Raw genomic sequence first — 18,249 nt, 5'->3', positions numbered from 1 at the left:
ATTAGTCAAGGTTGCGCCGGTCCGGACGTCTTTAGCCTTATTTGTTTGACTTGAGAGTGGTCTCTTGGGAGTGAAAAAATCAGACGGGTTTGTTCCAATAGGTTTGCAGTGTTCCCTTTCTTCAGTTTCAGAGTCAAAGGCCTTTAACAGAACATCCAAGTCCCATTCGGGTTGATCTTTAGCTCTCAAGATTATTAGACGCATGTACAGGGGTAGTTTTTCCATAAGAAGGGGAACCAAGAGTTTCCCATACAACTCACATTTGTATCCCTAGGGTTTGGAGAGCTCGAACATGGGCCTCGACTCGATCATAAAGGAGGCGCATCCGTTTCAAGTCATTGTCAACTGTTACTGTTGCTACTTTCACTAGACCTTCCATGTGAGCATTAATGATTATCTGGGGCTGCCCAAAATGTTTCTTTAAAATGTCTTTGGTTTCTCCATAGTTTTCTGCTGTCAGTGGTAGCCCTCAAATAGCTCCCGTGTAGGTCCTCCCAGTAAATTGCTCAGGTAATTAAAATTATCAACATCCGATAAACTGGGATTGTCATCGACAGCACTTCTGAATGAATCCCAGAATGGAGTGAAAGAAATACGATCACCATAGAATTTCTTAAGAGTGATCTTTGGCAATTTTGCCTTCCCGGCTCCTAGGCCTTCGGTAAATGAGTTAGAGTTAGAAGGATAATGAGAAATTGACTTATCTGTGAGACCAGAGTTTTCCACTTCTACTGCGTTTAGAGTCTCGTCAATTTGCACTGTCAACTGATGAATAGATTCTCTGAAGATTCCAGTTTCTCTGATTTCGTCTTCGATATGTTCTGTTCGATACGTTTTCACCTGATTTGCCACAGAGAGTTCAAAGTCATCAAGTGGGGCTTGCACCTTTTCCAGAGTTGTGGTTACATAGCCTTCATGACCTCCACCGATTTTATTCTTCTTTTTCAGCTCTTCATCAACCATGTTTTCCTATCCTTTGAGTCGTTGAGGGTAAACTCTTTAGACCAGTTGCATCCCGGGTCTTGGCACCATGTTGGGAATTGTATTCAGCGAGTTGCAGGCTCAAACTCCAAATAAACGAACTATTTAATCAACCAACCACGTAATCCGGAACATACAATAAGCGGCGAATCACAATGGCTAAAAACGGTGAAGAAGCTAAACTTAAAACTTCAAAAACAGCAGCAAGGCTGGCCTAAAATCTCAAACACGGCTAGAAAGATACAACAAAGATAAAAATGTGGAAAATTACGACAGCAAAGTTCAAATGTACACGCGGGCACATTCTGGGCCACGATTGGCTAATTAAGATCTCCTGAAATAGTTGGTAAGCTAGTATGTAAGTAAACTTAATTTGATAAGTAGGTTGAAGGGGGGTTGGCAGCCGAAGGGCTGGTGGGGACCTACTATACAACATTTAAAATTTTACAAACACGAAAGATATTAACAAAAGAATAAGAACTGTGTACAAGTAAAATTATTATATTATATATGTCTGAATTTATGAAAACCGTGTTGAAGACTTTGCACCAAATAGGGGAATGTTTTTGGAAAATCGGTCAGATCGTGTACATAAATATGGCCATGTCGCACTGAGAGTGCTACCTACCTCGTGTACTCTTAATAGAGGCCATATGCCTATACAAGCCTTTGAAGTCGCTGCAAATGAGTCGAACGAGCCAAACAAAGCTAAATTAGAGCTTTAATTGATCATTTGATTCACGGCAGTAATCTAGACATGCTTAACCTCTGCGATTTCACCTAAATGACCTCACTATGTCTTTACTGTGAGTTAAACTAACCAATCATGGCGACAAGAGCATGGTAAGCAGTGGAATCGGTTATTTACTTCTATATTTCAGCGAAAAAGTAGCCCTTACGTGACATTTAAGAGGCTGTCTCCGTAAAAACTGACCACTGATTTTACTTAGAAAATTCGATTTTTCTCTTAAGCTGGGATTTCGAAGCCCTTACCTAGTCAATCACTAAAATGAGTTTTATTTAATTAAAAATTGTAATTGAAGTTTTCTAAGATTGATTGAAGTTCGGTCCACTCGACACAAGTTGCATGCCTGCCGAAACTGGAAAAATAGCACATATTGCCGGCGCTCTAAAAACTAATATTCGCTCAAAAGTCCCAGTTCTTTTTTTCAACTATAGATATATCATAGCAGTTTGTTTAGCCATGTTGCAATTATAATTTAATGTTGTTCCTTCAACGGTTAAAAGAAGATTTTCTACCTGTTAAATCGAGTTTTGAACCAAACGCGAAAATAGTTCTACTTTGAAGGCACGTTTTAAAAATGTGGCACCTGAAACTGCTGAACTACATGAATAGAAAGTATAAATGTCCCTTAATTTAAAACAGTAATAAAATTTGTCTGCCCACGAGGTTTTCAAAACTAACTACCGTTCAAAGTGAAGGAAATTTTGAAAATATTCCAGTGAGTAACTAACACACTCGCCTTCGTAAAGTGCTCCGATAAATTCACGTAAATCTCTTACCTGGCTTCAAGATTAAAGTTTTGGTCCTTTGTAGCGATCCTTGAAACCTAAGTAGCACTAAAACTGCCAGCTTTTCCTTCCGGCTGTAGGTTTGTATATAAAGTACATTTATACGTTCCTCATCTGTGTCGAGCGTGACGGTCACATACTTCGATGTTCTTTGTATTACTGACCATTGTTTTCCTCGAAGCCGGTTTAATCATGTAGAGTCCTCTTGAAAGGTTTGTAGAAGCACTCTTTCGGACAACTCTCGGCACACATACATGTAGGAACAGTAAACGGAAGGAAGGATTGATAAATGCCACGGCCATTTTGTGTCTACAACAGGTGTTTTTGGTTCTCAATCTTCCCGTAAGTATCACATCATTGATTCCCGTTATAAAAGTTTTTAGCCAAATCAAAGTTTAGACCAAATAACGCCAGCAGCAGCTAGAAATGTCTAGGCCATTGCACGTCTAAGCCCTAAATAGATGTGGCTAAAGATCTTTGCTGTCTAAAGTAAGCACAACACTGTCGCCACAGGGTAAACCGCCTACTATTACGGGGCTAAATGTTGACCGGTTTACACATCTCAGGCCTCCCTCACGTACAATACTGGACGACGCCTGCCAACAATTCGTTAGACTTGCGCCTTAATCGGACTTAATGATGTTCTCGGGCAGACTTCCTTTAGACAGCAAATACAGAACCCTAATCGGTCTGCTCCTTGTCAGAGTCACCACGCGAACTGAATTCAGACGAGTGTAGCCTGGGCTAAACTTAACACAAATTGAAAAGGGGGGTGGGGGGGGGGGGGGGGAGATAAATAATAAAAAAAAATACCTAAATAAATGAAACATGCGGCAGAGACTTTCTACATTTCAGGCTAGGTAAGATTTACAAGCTGCTGTCATAGCAAAAGCAAAAAATAAAAAATAAAAAAAAAACAAATAAATTAAAAAACACTTAATTCCGTGTTCATAAATCCAGACATAAAGTACAAGTAAAATTAATATATTATTATATACAAACGAGATTTACTAGAACCTAGTTGAGTCAATAAAACCCAGAAATGTCCTTGACATGTTTTTTTTTAAATATCTGCTTATAAGAATAAATATTTTCAGGTACTTTAACTAATCTATTTAAAAAATTTCAGATTACAGGGCCTCTGTACTGTAAAGTGTTCCTTCCAGTATCAGATTTAAACCTAATGATATTAAATTTATTGGGAAAGCGAGTTGACCCAGAAGTTGCTTTTTTAGAGACAAGTTCACAAACAGATTGGCTTGAAGTTTCAAAGTACACTTTGTGCATTAACATAAGAACGGACTTTTTTATAAAAGTAAGAGAAGGGTTGCCAATTCGATTTAATGAGACAGATGTCATCGGCCAGCGACGGTTGAAAGTTGTTTATAATACGGGAAGCTCTTGCGTGGATAGAGTTCAGAGAATTCATTGCAGAGGGTGAGCAATTTCCCTGTACTGAAATGCTATTTTACACTGGGAATGATGGATTTGAAGTATATTTCCTCAAGTGACTGTTTAGGAAGAATTCTCATTCTCTTTAATGCTCCAACTTTTTGTGTGACATGCTTCTTCACAGAGTCAATGTGCACAGACCATGAAAGTCTAGGGTCGATTTTAAGTCCTAGGCAAGTGGTAGAGTCAACCAGGTTGATTAAGCCTACCCCAAAGTGAAGGGGCCGGAGAGGACCAACAAAGGCGGATTTTTTTAGAATCATTGCCTCAGTTTTGATTGGATGGATGGTTAGTCGATTATTTACACTCCACATGAGGACTTGCTTCATCGTTTCATTTAGAGATGATATCACTTGGTTGACATTTGGGCCAATGCAGTAGACTGTGGTGTCATCTGCATACATGTAAAGATCTCCTGAATCAGTGTGGTCAGGGAGATCATTAACATATATGTTGTACAGCCTAGGGCCGAGAAGCGAGCCTTGAGAGACTCCATAGTACACAAAGTCAATGGCAGACCTGCAGTCGTTTACATCAGTGAACTGGCATCTATTAAAAAGAAAGCTCATAAGCCATTCATGGAGTGATCCTGATATACCAATGGCATTTAACTTATAAGATAATATGTCGTGGTGAACAGTGTCAAAAGCTTTTTGGAAGTCAATAAAGACCGCTCCCACTGTCTGACCGTTGTCAATTGTTATCGTCCACTTCTCAGTCATTGAAATGAGCATTCCTTCAGTTGAAAGTCCTTTTGTAAAACCCCATTGTTTACAACTTTTTGTGCCACAGCTGTTCGTGCCACAGCTGTTCAGATGATTATCAATTAGACTGCGAATCTGGCTTTCAAGGAGCTTACTGGGAATACTTAGTAATGAGATTGACCTATAATTAAAAACATCTGCTGGACTTCCCTTTTTAAAAATTGCATTAACTTTTTCTAACTTCCATGGATCAGGAAAACTGGACAAAGCCATACTGTAATAAGATACCGTTAACAAGCTATCTGAAGCAGATGATCCGCAACAGCTAAACTACGAGACGAAATACCATACGGGTCAGAAGCTTTGTCAGGTTTAAGGTTCTTAAGATCACTCTTGAGCTTACTGATGTTAACTTCCAAGTCCTGTATAGTAGGGGGTAGTTCTGTACACGAACTAACACTTCATCGGTTTCAGGGAATTTTTCAGCTAGCTCCTTATAAGAGTTAATAAAATCAGCTTTCTCATTATCATTGCATACTTCGTTGTTCTTTGCATTTCTGAGGACGCCAATGCGTTTGCTCTTAGATTTGCCAGTGGCTTTGTTTACAGTTTTCCAGAATGATTTAGAATCCTTAGTCTCTGCAAATTTATTCTTCCAATATTGAGCTTCAGTACTATGCAGGATCTTAGTTACTTTATTTCCAGCACCTTTGTAGTCAGTCCAATTTTTCTGTGTTGAAGAGTACCATCACAAGCTTTCAAAAGTTTATATCTCTTATTCATCTCTTTCTGGATCTCACCATTCATCCAGGGCAGCGAGCACTTTCTAACTTTGGCTTTGCGTGAAGTGACTTGACTCTTAACTATGTCATTATACATACGATCCCAGGCCCAGGTAATGTCATCAATGTCGTCAAAGGTAGAGCAAACCCACCAGGGAGCACCTTCCAGGTCATGTTTGAAATCATTCAGATTTTCCATCACCTTTTTAAAATTTTGAACATATTTAACAAAAGGCTTTGGATTTCTGATCTTTAACTTGTAAACAACCTAGATGAACTTGTGATCAGCAATGCAATAATTAATCACATCAGAGCTTGAAACCTTGGAGATGTTATTGGTAAAAATTAGATCAATCAAAGTATTAGAATGTTCCGAAGTTCATGTAGGCGCCTTAATAATGTTGCAAAAGTTGAAGGATTGTAAGATACGTTTCAATTTAGTACCATTAAAATCACGCGCACAGACAAAAAATCATACTAAGGTGAGAGGGGTGAGTTCAGAGTTCGTAAAGTTCAAAATAGTGGAAGCTCTCGCAACACGAAAAATTCCCTTTGTCGCACCTCAAATGTGAGGTCAATGGTTTGTTAAAGGAGGTCACTCCAAAAAACATATTTTTTGTCAACGCTAATAGAAACGTTTACCGACCCACCGAAGTTTCAGCCTGTAAGGTGCAGGGTTTCCTTGTGAAATTCATCTCCAAAAAAGCCCAAAATTCAAACTTCGTTGCCGCCATTTTGAACAGTACTCAGCAGCCAGGCAGCGTTTTCATGACATCTTTCCATCCAAGAGATTTTGTCTAAATGGCTTCCAACAAGCCTTTTAACTACCACTCTGGGTTATGGCTGCTCTTTAGCCATATTATTTTGAGCCAAACATGCTCCAAACTCCGAAATGAAAGCATTTAAGATAGTGAAGTGGATAATTGCTTGGATAGTTGCAGGTTTTTCAACTTACCGCCAGTTTCGAGTTGGATGGAATGACGTCACATAAACACGGCCTGGCTGCCAAGACAGTTTCAAAATGACAGCCTCCGAAGTCGCTTCTTTCGAGATGAATTTCTTCAGGATAGCGGGCACTTCAGAGACCTAAACTTCGATGAGTGGAAAAGCTGAATGTTTACTTGCTATAGGTGAAGACAAAAAAGTGAGCTTTTTGGAGTGACCTTCTCCTTTAAAGGCCACCTCTGCATGCTTTTGACAACCTTTGATGCGCATCAAAGATCATCTTTGAATATACATTTGCTTGCTTTGTTGCTTTGTCTGCGATTCAAGTCAAAGGTTTGCTAAAGATGTGGTCGAAGATGCCTGTGACGCAAGCCAAATGTTTGTCGAAGGTGCCCTGCGCATTCCACGCACGCACATCTCGCCTAAACTTCTCGCTTGCGCTCCTTATTCGCGCTTTCTGACCATTTATTGCATTTCACATGATCCACATTGTAAATGCCTTTTCTGCCTTCTACACTAGCTTTGTAGCTCTGTATACAAAAGATGCAATCATATCCGTACTCTTGTTTTATACTTAACAAGTTTTGAAGGAATATATGAGCTTTAATAAGGTTTTTGTACTAATGTACTTAACTTCATCTCAGTTTGAGTTTTTTTTTCCATTTTTATGGGGAGTAAAATTGCAAAATGTGAATAATATTAACACCAACGAGATAGAGTTAAGCTTATATTAAGTTATGTTAAGCTGATAGTTTCTGCTATGACAGACACTTCAGTCAATTGACTTAGTAACTAAAGCGACAATATGTGTCTCTGTTGTAAACATCTTGAGGAACAGCACACCTGAGGCCACTCAGAACATCACACGACAACAACTTGCCGCGGATCGAACTCTCCAACAGGATCCAACTATCACCGTTGTGCCAGCAGATAAAGGGAAGGCTGTAGTCGTTATGGATACGGTTGAGTACCGTGAGAAGGTTCGTACTCTATTGAGCGATGAAGAGACCTACACTAAGATCACAGACAAACGTAGGAATCCAACATCACGGCTTGAAAAGAACCTTAACAAGCTATTATCAGAAATTAAGTCATGTCCTTCCACTCACGACCAGAATGTCAAGCAAGTGGATCCAAACCTGCATCACCGTCTTCACGGCACAGATGCTATCCCGGCTTCCTCCTATGGGCTCCCAAAGATCCACAAGCCTGGTATACCACCACGCCAAATAGCCAGCTGCATCAACGCGCCAACCTTCAATGTATTCCGACATTTGGTTTCCATCTTATCCCCGCTGCTGGAGGAGAAATACTTGATAAATAAAAGTGTTGTGTTTGCCCAACAGGTTAGAGACCAACCAATTACAGAAGATGAGATCATGGTATCGTTCATTGCATTGTTTACGTCCATGCCAGTAGACCTTGCTTTGCAGATCGTCCGTGAAAAATTACAACAGGACGTTACTCTAACGGAACGTACAGATATTTCTGTGACGAACATCATGAAGTTACTAGAGTTTGTCCTGAAGAACAGCTTCTTCACCTACGATCAGGAACATTACCAGCAAACGTTCGGCTGTGCCATGGGATCTCCCGTGAGTGCCACTATCGCTAACTTGGTGATGGAGTACATAGAAGAAAGAGCAATCTCCACAGCTACTCATCCTCCACGATGGTGTTACAGAGAGAGAGGAGACACGTCATCAAAGTGCTAAGGGATAACAACTACTCTCTGCGTTTTATCCGGAGTTGCAAGTCCTACCACAACTCTCTCCCCCGCGATTAGAGTACCAACGACACTTCCAGCCCTACGCACCTTCAACCTCAACTTTTGTTGTTCTTCTGTATGTCAGAGGTGTCTCTGAGAGAATTTCGCGAGTACTACGTAACAACGGCGTTAAAGTGGGTTACAAACCTTTCAATGTTTTGTGCATGTGTTTCCCGAGACCAGAGGACAAACCTTCTTCCTCGCAGTGCAGGGGTGTTGTTTACAAGGTCGGCTGCGTTGATTGCAACTTCATGTACTATGGACAGACTGACAGAGCCTTGGAAACAAGGTTAAAAGAACATAAAAGGACGATTCGGGTTGGAGACAACAATTCCAAAGTTGCGCAACACGCGAACCTATTTGTCCATAGTATAAACTTCGACCATGCGACAATTGTAGACAAGGCTCGTAATTTTCACGAGAGACTTCTTCTCGAGGCTTGGTATTCGCAGAGAGACAACAATGCGGGAAATGAACATATTGACATCCCGGACGTTAACAAATCCCTCGCGTAATCACGCGCAGCGGTCGTTTGTTATGTTTTTGCTGGCGTAGCATGCGCAGATCTGTGAACCGTTAGAAAGCCTTTACTCAGTTGGCTTTTTAAAAAAACTGATGAAGGCCAAAGTTGTTTGGTCAAAACGTCTTTGAAGTTTTATTAACGCTGTTTCTAACGTTAACAAGAGTCAGTGTCAAGCACAAATTTTAATTCTGATGTCCATCCCTGACTGCAATTTTAGTATTTTCAGTTAAAAAAAATATATATCCTTATCAACTTTTGTAAATAAATATATGTGAACTGAAAATAAAGTCTTGTCTTTTCTTAACAAAGAGCGTTGCCGATCAACCATTATTCAGTCAAGTGCAATCTTACACCAAATGGTTTTCACGGCAGTAGATCTGTCCTGCCTTGAATATATGCAATTCAAAGGCTCTTTGTGTAAATTAACATTTACTTTTTAAACTCCGTTATACTCTGAACATTGAAATAATTGAATTAAATTCAAAGACTTACCATTCGTGGTCAAAACACTATGAAAATTTCACGATGGCCGCCATAATGAAGTCGATAAAGGAAAATGTCAGTGTTCTTCACAGATGACATCGCTAACTTTCAATCTCCTCTCTGATTGGCCAGAAAAATGCAGGAAGGCACTGGCAGCCATGTTTTCACGCTGTCTTCTTCTACCACCTCCAGGTCAAGTGAAATTTTTTTATTAAAAAAAATAAACATTGGCAAGAAAGCAAGCCAAGTTTTTAACCAGTTCCGTTGCCATGGCAACAGCACACATCTTAGCCAAAATGCGAGAATAAACCCTTCTGTGGTTAACCTTGACTCTTGCAAAAAAGGGGCGCCAAAGCATAAATAGTTTAAAAGTAATGGTGAATTAAGCATAGGCACTTGAAAACTGTGTTCGGCCACCTTAACACAGTGTTCAGTTTTGTAATGAATAGCTTCTCGAAAACTAAACAATCAAAATTGTATATCGTCTAGGTGCCTGCTGATTGCTGAGTATTTGTGTTTGCTGATGCATTAGTGTTAATGTCGTACCGGACATAATCTGTGTTGCACAGATGACATTTAAATTTGTTAACTTCTCTTTCGGACTGAGAACGTAAACAACCTTCTTGCTCTGGAAGACGGGGTTAATGTGGACACCAATGTTGGCACTCATACTCTGCATTTGCCTTTTGACTGAATTAGCTGATTGCTGATCTTTAAATGGTATTGGGACCATGATAGTAGGGTCTCGTCACTAGCATCCTTGGGTACATTGATATTGTAGGTATTATGCAGGATAAATTGATTTTCTAGCCTAAATTAAGGAAAGTAGAGCGGAGCTTGTTGCACTCATCATAAAACGCGGTAGGAGTAGATGACAGGCGATGTGCTCGATGGATCATAGTAGTGAGCAAACAGCTTTTAAAGTGAAGTTGTTTGTACACGTTTAAATATAATTTCACCCAGAGAGGATACCTAAATGGGAGGTACAAAAGTTCTAAGTGTCATGCTTAGCAGTTGTAAATTTCATAAGACAAATTCTGTTTCAGATTCAGTTTTAACCACACACCTACGGGAAAATTTAGTGAGCAGTAAGGTAATAATTTATTGCTGGTTCTCATCGGACATCATTATATTCCAAAATTAACTAGACGCTTTGCTGCGTGTTCCCAGGCAGTCGTTATACTGAGAAGCACTAGCTATATTGCAATTGAGCCAAATGTTCTGCTTTTGAAGTCATACGAAATTCAATCAAATCGATGTGCTCAAGCTATTCTGCCTTTGATCATGTTGATTGCATTTCTTGGAATCGATTAATAGCTTATCACTCGTTTGCAGGCCTTAAGGGCGTAAACTGAGTCAAGGTCTTTAAATCAGACTATAAACGTTTCAGTCTATTTTCCTTAGCCTTTGTCGTCGTCGTTGTTGTTGTTGTTGTTGTTTTTTGCGTTTCTCAAGCAAGCGAGAAATTTTGAATTTCAGAGTTATAGCGGTGCGTGACATAGAGCTACGAACGCGTTTGTCGAAAAACACATACTTATCTCGTGATTTTTAGCCCATTCAGAAGTTAAAGTATTAGGATGCCAATAAATAGCCATTAAATTCCATTATTTGGCCCATTCAGAAGTTAAAGTATTATTATTATTATTATTATTATTATTATTATTATTATTATTATTATTATTATTATTATTATTATCATAAATGCTTGTTTGTTCAGTACAGATAATCAGTCGCCTAGATAGCCAAAGTAAGTTCCAGATGTTTACACTATTTTCCGGCTGCAATGTTGGTGTACCGAGGTATACCAACACGGCAGCTCCATGCTGGGCTCTGTAAATTTGAGCAAAATATTTCAACGAATATCTGAGGTTTGCAAAAACGCACAGACTTAAAAATTAGGGGTGTCATCTTTATTAATCTCCTATAACATCACAATTTTTTGACTTTGTCCACTAAAAATTAATGGTTTTCGAATAATTTTTTTATTGCGTCAGGATTTTTGTGACAGTGCAAGCCAAGAATTGTTTTGCTGGGGTCAACATATATTAGTTTCTTTCAGCTTAAATATGTAATAATTCGCTTCATGGGTTTCATTCTAATAAAGACATAACTCTACGCTACAAGAAAATAACGAGAGAATATCGTTTAGTTCGAGATTTTAACTTTATTATACTTTACGAAGTTTCTCAGAACGCTTTACTTAGGTGTACTCGAACAGATACATTTGTAAACAAATTCTCTAACCTTTCTGTTCTTGTTGCTGAGACGTTCTTGAGTTCGTGCTGGGATTCTACTTGGTTCACGAGCATGTCTAAAAATACGATGACGCTTTTGAAGATGCTTTTTACCAAGTTGAAGAGTTGATAGCTCCTTTGGTATAACATGATTCTTGATAAATTCACTCAAAATGTTCGCTCATAAATTGATCCCTCCTAAGGCTTAAAGACCGACCCGTTCCAAAACGCTTAACGTTCTTTAGTGTTGGTCTTCCGCGAACGGGGTGTTCGTTTCTATGTGATTTCATCGCCCTAGAAATCATGGAATCCGTGCTAACTTTTCACGACGACAATGGACGAATACACAAGTGACGCATGCGCTTTAGAGACCAGACGGCGATTTGTGACTCAACGAGGAAAAAAATCAAAGGCTTCTTAGAGCAACCTCGTGGTATGAATTGATGGCACCATTGATGTAACCTGTGATCTGGCGTTCTTTGCAAAGTTACCTTTGATCGTAGGCCACACGTGCCGGCACAGTTAGTATGTTGGTAAGCGTATTAATGGCGAAAAAGTTTCTTAAATTTTGAATTGCTGAAGAAAATTAGTTAAGATATAGGCAAAGGTTTGCGTTGTCCAAATTTGAGGGATGGAGGTGTGGCAGGAAAGCATCAAAGGCGTTTTTAATTACTGGGTTGCTTCTGAGGCAACCATAAGTTTTAGGTGTGCAACTCATCACGAGGATTGGATTTTGTTTTTCTTGGAAAATTGACTAAAGAGAGAGTAATACGCGCGAGACTACGTGCGAATTAGGATGGAGTGTTCGCGTGTTCGCAGTTTGTGACATAAAACCGCTTGCCAGAAAGGACAGAATTCAAGTAGTCGAGGCCATTGTGACGAGTTATTTTAATATAATTTAATCTGCTGGAATTTTGCATGACTATCATACTGTACCACTCAAAAATGCTTTAAGTATGATGAGAGCTACAAGAAGAAATTATATACAATGTTTGTCAACATTATGTGTAATGTGCAGGAAAGAAAATTTGACGGTCAAACATTGGTATAGATGTATATAATTTCAATTGGTATCCTTGATAGAGAAGTAGTAAGTTCATGTACATGTAGCTTCTACTATATCAAGGCAGTTTGTACATTATACACTCACTTTTGTGTGTTTTGATCTCTAAAATGCTATTGAGATTTTATGACGCCTCTTAAATATTCAAATTTTCTTGTTGCTGCAACAGCAGTTCTCCCTTTTTTATCCCCTCTTTTTCTTAGCTCCAGTTTATGTTATTATTTCACTACAGTACAGCATAATAAATTTACTTTGTCACTGAATTTCCAAGGAGGTGGTGAGGTCCACTGAAGTGTTTTGTGCGCATTCTTGTGCAGTAATGGCTGGAGTTGTAAAATGTGTTTCCAACTTTCTAATTATATGTCCTTGAACATACTCATTTCATATGGTTGTGAGCAGTAATGTTCCTTTTGTACTTTCTGTGTTCGGAGAAGTTTAGCATTTTGGGATCTTGGTGTGTGTTAGGAAAATTGGTATTGTTATCTGTAGTTGTCTCATATAAGCACTTGATTACTTGTGTTCTTGCCAATTCCAAATGAAGCGTTTCAGTTTGTTGCAGCTGTAACCTAATTTATAGACATAGCAACACCAAGCGTGTTGTTACCATCTTGTTTCTGTCACTTACATAATTATTGCGGTTGCAGATACTGCAGAGTTGATGTCGTTTCCATACTTAATGCGCATAAGTTGTTGACAGTAGGAAATTCTGCACCTATAATACACATAAAAAAATAATGTATTTCTGTATTTCTACTATGCAAGTTAAAAACAGAAAGGGAGTAATTGAAAAACATTATTTGTCGATCTATGCAATAAATAATTCTGTTTTCTTTGCGTGCATGAAATAATTAACTTTTCAGTTATAGTGTAATTTGTAGGTTTCACATTCTGCATCACTGTGGTTCAGGTGTACAGGCGAAGTTTTTTTGCAAAGTAATATCTTCAGACAGCTTACAGGGAAATATATATAGGCTTGTGATCACTACAGTATGACTCCAGTGTACCGGCAGATTGCACATGTTGTGGTATATTTGTATAAATGTGATCTATTTGTGTACGGTAGTCAGTAGTATACTGGTTAATCAACTGTGTGTACCCTCTATTTGTGATTAGAAATGCTTTCTGAGCTTTTTGTTCCGTAGTTTCCTGTATCGGATTAATATTGAAATCTCCAAGCAATATAGTAGGAATTGTAGGTTCTGTCAATACTGACTCATGTAAGAGCTTCAATCAATTGTGAAATTCTAACAGTTTTTGACCAGTAGATACCCACCACATGAATATTTGGAACTGGATGGCTAAGAACTGTTACAGTAATTTCCACACTATTTACATTAAATCTGTATGGAATTTCAGTACAATTTAAATCATTCTTAATGTACACAGCAGTTCCATAGCAAGTTCTGATGCTAGACTGACTAAAGTCATTTCTCTACGAATTAGGAGGAGGAAGGCTTACCTTTTGTTCCAGATGATAAAGCTTTTATTTCAACGTACTGCTTTCTTCCTGTGGCCGGTCGATTCGTCGTCGTCGTCCAAAGATGTCCATAGCCGCGCTCTTTACCGAAACCTAAACCTCTATCCAACTACCACTTTGTTTCCAAAAGTCTCGAGAGGCCCCTTAGTCCGTGATTTGCATTCAAAACACCGCACATTTCGAAGTTTTCATGGTCGTGGGTAAAACAAGAAAAAATGAACAAAGTTTAACGTTAACCAATTTGCAGGAAGCTTATTTCATGTTCGCGGTCTTAACGGCTCTTCGCGCACGAATCGTTCATGTTATCGTCACTTTTACGACTTTGACGCCCATTTCTCTGCAGTCAAGTATTCTGTAGCATATTTCCTTTCCATTGTTGGCTCCACAAAGGTATGTTCCGATCAGGTTTGGAATCAAAAAACCATCACGCTTCAAAGGGACAGGACGCCATTTTGAATCTGTCCGGGCCAATCTGTCCAAGTAGTAGGACATATTCTCGCCTTTGTACTACCCCCCGAATACGTACACTGAGACAATGAACAACGAGACAAACTTGTCGGGGAGTGGGAGATGAGGGAGAACGTGTTTAATCCAGGTTTAATGCATAAATTAATTGTCTAACAAAGTGAGTGAGTGATTTTCAATTGAATTTTACCCCCAAACCCTTAACCTCATAGCATGACTTACGTCATACCAGGAGGTAAAAAGAGAGCCAAAATTTAAACTCAGGCCTCACTGCCTTGGCAATAATTCCCTCTCCTTCTGTAAAGTGTTGAAGAGTATTAAAGTAGATGTAGACGACGTGAGTTTACGTTGTTATTGTTATCTAATACATCTAACAACTGGAGTAAAATGAATTGTTAGTCAAAGTGCCAATTTGAACAAGGACTGGAAACAGGATCTTTTCAAGGGCAAAAATATATTGAGTTGAATTAAGTTGTGACATGATATCAATGCATTGATTACATGATCATGATATATCCATAGATAGATAGAAACTTTATTAAGAATGTCATCAACCACCTAGCTGGGGAAAAACTCCCCTACTAATACGGGGACATAACAAAAACGAGTTAAATTAGAAGAAAATACTAAAAAAAAAAAACCTATAGCTATTTACAATAGTAAAATTTAAATCCAAGTTAAAATATGTTATGAGACTATGTACAGTGAATTTTATAATACAATAATACATACTTAAAAAAAAAAAAATCTTTAGGAGGAGCAGAGCGGACAGCCTCTGCAGCCGTCATCTAATAATGCATCAAGATTGTTGAGATTTCTGATGTTCGTCTTAAAAGTGCTGAGAGATGTGGCCTCTCTTATGCTCTTTGGTAATTTTGACCACAATTTGGGTCCTAGATATCTGATCGAGTGCATACCATATTTCACCGAGTTAAACCTGGGCATTGTAAAGTCAGATTGTCTTAAGTTATACGTACTAGGGTTATTGCTGAAAAAATCACAGAGATAATAGGGGCATAACTTATGTTTAACTTTATACATCAAAATAGAGAGGTCTTGAAGTCGTCTATTAAGTAATGTGGGCAGACCGGCCCTCGCGAGCAGTTGATTATAGCTTGAGCTGTTGTCCTTAAAAACTGCTCTGAGGCCTCTTTCTTGTATTCTCTCCAGTTTTCTAGTATCGCTAGCTTTACAAAAGTCCCATCCTAAGTGACAGTAGGTAACGTAGGGTAAAATGGCGCATTTGAACAATGTTAGTTTTGACTGCCTAGGAATTAGGTTTCTTAATCTCATTAAAACGCCTATTCTTTGACTAGCTTTTTTACAGCTAAGATTTATGTGGTCAGAGAAACTAAGATCGGAGTCTAGTGTCACGCCTAAAAGCTGAAGATTATCCGTGGTCTTGATTTCCTCTCCGTTTACATGGATGTTACCATTGCTCTGGCTAAAGCCGATGTTCATGGCTTGGTACTTCTTGATATTCCCGGCTAAGAGATTTGAGCCGTACCAATTTGTAGCAAAATTAGCACTCTCCTTGAGTTGCGATGTAACGGCTCCCTGGTCGTCCCCGATATGATAAATTTGGTGATCATCTGCGTACATGAACCTTGGGGCCTGGCCTTGCGTGTTCACCATTCCTGTGCTAAGCAGTGTTGTGTACTTGTGAAATTGTATACTCGGTATTCAGCCAAGTGCCATAAACATTGCTGCATACATTATCTGCATTATTATACATTGAACTCACTCATCTCTTTTCTGATGGTCGAAAGCGTACAGTGAATTTTCGAAATCAGCGCCTGTGACGTCAACTCTGCAGATGATACAATAATCATGTCAAGGACACTCAAGGTCACGGGTAATCATGTCAAGTTCGCACGCCTTGTGTTGCTTGCCGTCAGTGAAGAAGCAAAATCATGACTTCCATTTTTTAAGTTCATTGTATAAAAATACAATTATTGGATTCGGTTTTTGTGATTTCCAGGATAATCAAGGTCTCGGTAAGGGTTATCAGCCTCGGCCTTTGGCTTGGGCTTATAACCCCTACCTCGACCTTGATTATTCTGGATATCACAAAAATCTCATCCAATAATTGTTTATTATCCTACACAGTACATTAATTATAGTAATCATTGATTACAAAGGGAGGTGAGATCATACATGGTCTATAGTAACAGTACTTTTTGCACCATGTAAGTATTATCTCTCCTTCGTTCGTCGTCCATTCCTTCCATCATTCAGAAAAACATTCAATTTTTCATTTCCAGGTCTCTTGCAACCTGACGGAGCGGGACCTGAACCTGTCAACTTGGAGGAGGAGTATAAAACTTTTGAAAATGATGACCAGCCAAAAGAAGAAGAGGAAATAATGAGCAATGACATTTAAAAGTGAAATACAGAAATAACTTGTTTCTTAAGTTGGTGAAACATGAACAAGTTCCTATACATGTGCGCAGTCTATTTCTCAGCTATAGGTTTACCTTGTTTAGAACTGTTCCTTTCTTAGTGGGTGGATGTGACATATTTGAAAAGTTGTAATTACTGTTATACAGGTAAATTGGGAATTTATAAAAGTTTTATTCCACTACAGTGGCTACTGCTACCTACGTGGTTTACAGAAAATAAATATATCAATTGGTTTAAAACTGGCAAGCTTTGGATTATTATCTCAGGTTTTAGTTGAAAAACAAAGGCAAAGGAATGGATTATGTAGGAGTTTGCTAACATGGACTAAATGTAGAAAACACAAGGGTAATTTCTTTATTTCTCAACTGCTAAAAATAACTGGAGGTTTCACCAGGTAATTCATTGCTTAAGGTTTGTAACAGGTTTTATTACATGTAACTGAAACATTCCGGTGAGCAATACTTACACATCTTATTTATACATCTACTCTGTTAACCTCCACTCACTCTCCAGGTCTCTCAGTCACTAGCCATGGCCTCCCCTATCCGGTCGTTCAACCTGGGTTGGTTTTTAGTGCAGAGTGCACTATTGGGATGGTTTAGGGGGGCTGTTGTTCGCTAAGGCACTTATGCACTCAGGGTGCGTTCCTTTAGGGTGACCTGGATCAGGATCAGTGATTCAAGATCATTGTTCATTAAAGAAACCGATGAATCCGTGACCAAGTGGATTCATCGGTTCCTTTGATGCACCATGATCCGAGTGATCTTGGATCACTGATCCTGATTCAGATCACCCCAAAGGAACGCACCCTAAGGCACTAAGGTACTAAAGTACTAACACAATAAGGTGTAAACTTTAATGTTTGTTTAATTAATTAATTTCGATTAATCAATTAGCTTTGCGTTAAGGGGACCTAGTGGGGTAACCATAGGTACCCGTGTGTATTACGCAAAACGCGACATAATTACGTTGCTTTCTTAGATAACTTGACAAAAATATATATTTGGTTTTGCAAATCTCATGCTATCCTTGTGGTGCTATTCTCTTAAGAACAAAAGAAATTTGCTTCAAGCGCATGCGCAGATTAGTGCGCGTCAAAGTGGATTATATCTTAGTATTCTCGTCCCCAGAGACTGCGCTTCTTTTGGTCAACACCAAGAATCGCGACCTCTGGGAAGGTCCAATTTTCTGAGCATGCGCAGAGTGATGGTTTCGTATTCTCAGCCAATTTGTCAGACTTGACTCTGAGCATGCGTAGAGTGACGAGAAGTCCGTGAATCGCGGACTTCCGGTCTTGGACCTTCCCAGAGGTTGATCCCAGAGGTCGCGAGCCTTGGTGCTGACCTAAAGGAGCGCGGCCTCTGGGGACAAGAATGATATGTTACGAACGTTGAGTACTTTTTCTTGTGGTAGAATTAACATAACATGTAAGACGC

The 18,249-nt window shown here is 39.1% G+C and overlaps 1 protein-coding gene and 1 pseudogene across 7 annotated transcripts in view; one reads left to right on the top strand and one right to left on the bottom strand.

Moving 5' to 3' along the window:
* The window catches only part of LOC110064413 (bridge-like lipid transfer protein family member 2), a 257,542-nt gene extending 239,713 nt beyond the window's left edge, over positions 1 to 17,829 (top strand). For 6 of the 7 annotated variants that reach the window (XM_089279154.1, XM_089279150.1, XM_089279152.1 and 3 more), the window contains one exon: positions 16,675 to 17,829. In XM_089279154.1, the coding sequence (XP_089135280.1) occupies positions 16,675 to 16,793 (119 nt within the window). In that variant the 3' untranslated portion in view covers positions 16,794 to 17,829. The remainder of the gene's footprint in view (positions 1 to 16,674) is intronic. The other variant, XR_016204073.1, reaches the window with a different exon arrangement.
* Positions 134 to 963, bottom strand: LOC149097307 (uncharacterized; annotated as a pseudogene).
* Positions 17,830 to 18,249: the final 420 nt, after the last annotated feature.

This window comes from Orbicella faveolata, unplaced genomic scaffold (assembly GCF_042242905.1).
Source record: "Orbicella faveolata isolate gen_17 unplaced genomic scaffold, um_ofav_v1 contig_47, whole genome shotgun sequence".
Lineage (NCBI taxonomy): Eukaryota > Metazoa > Cnidaria > Anthozoa > Scleractinia > Merulinidae > Orbicella > Orbicella faveolata.
The sequence above is the reverse complement of the archived record's forward strand: the minus strand, read 5'-3'. Positions and strand labels throughout refer to the sequence as shown.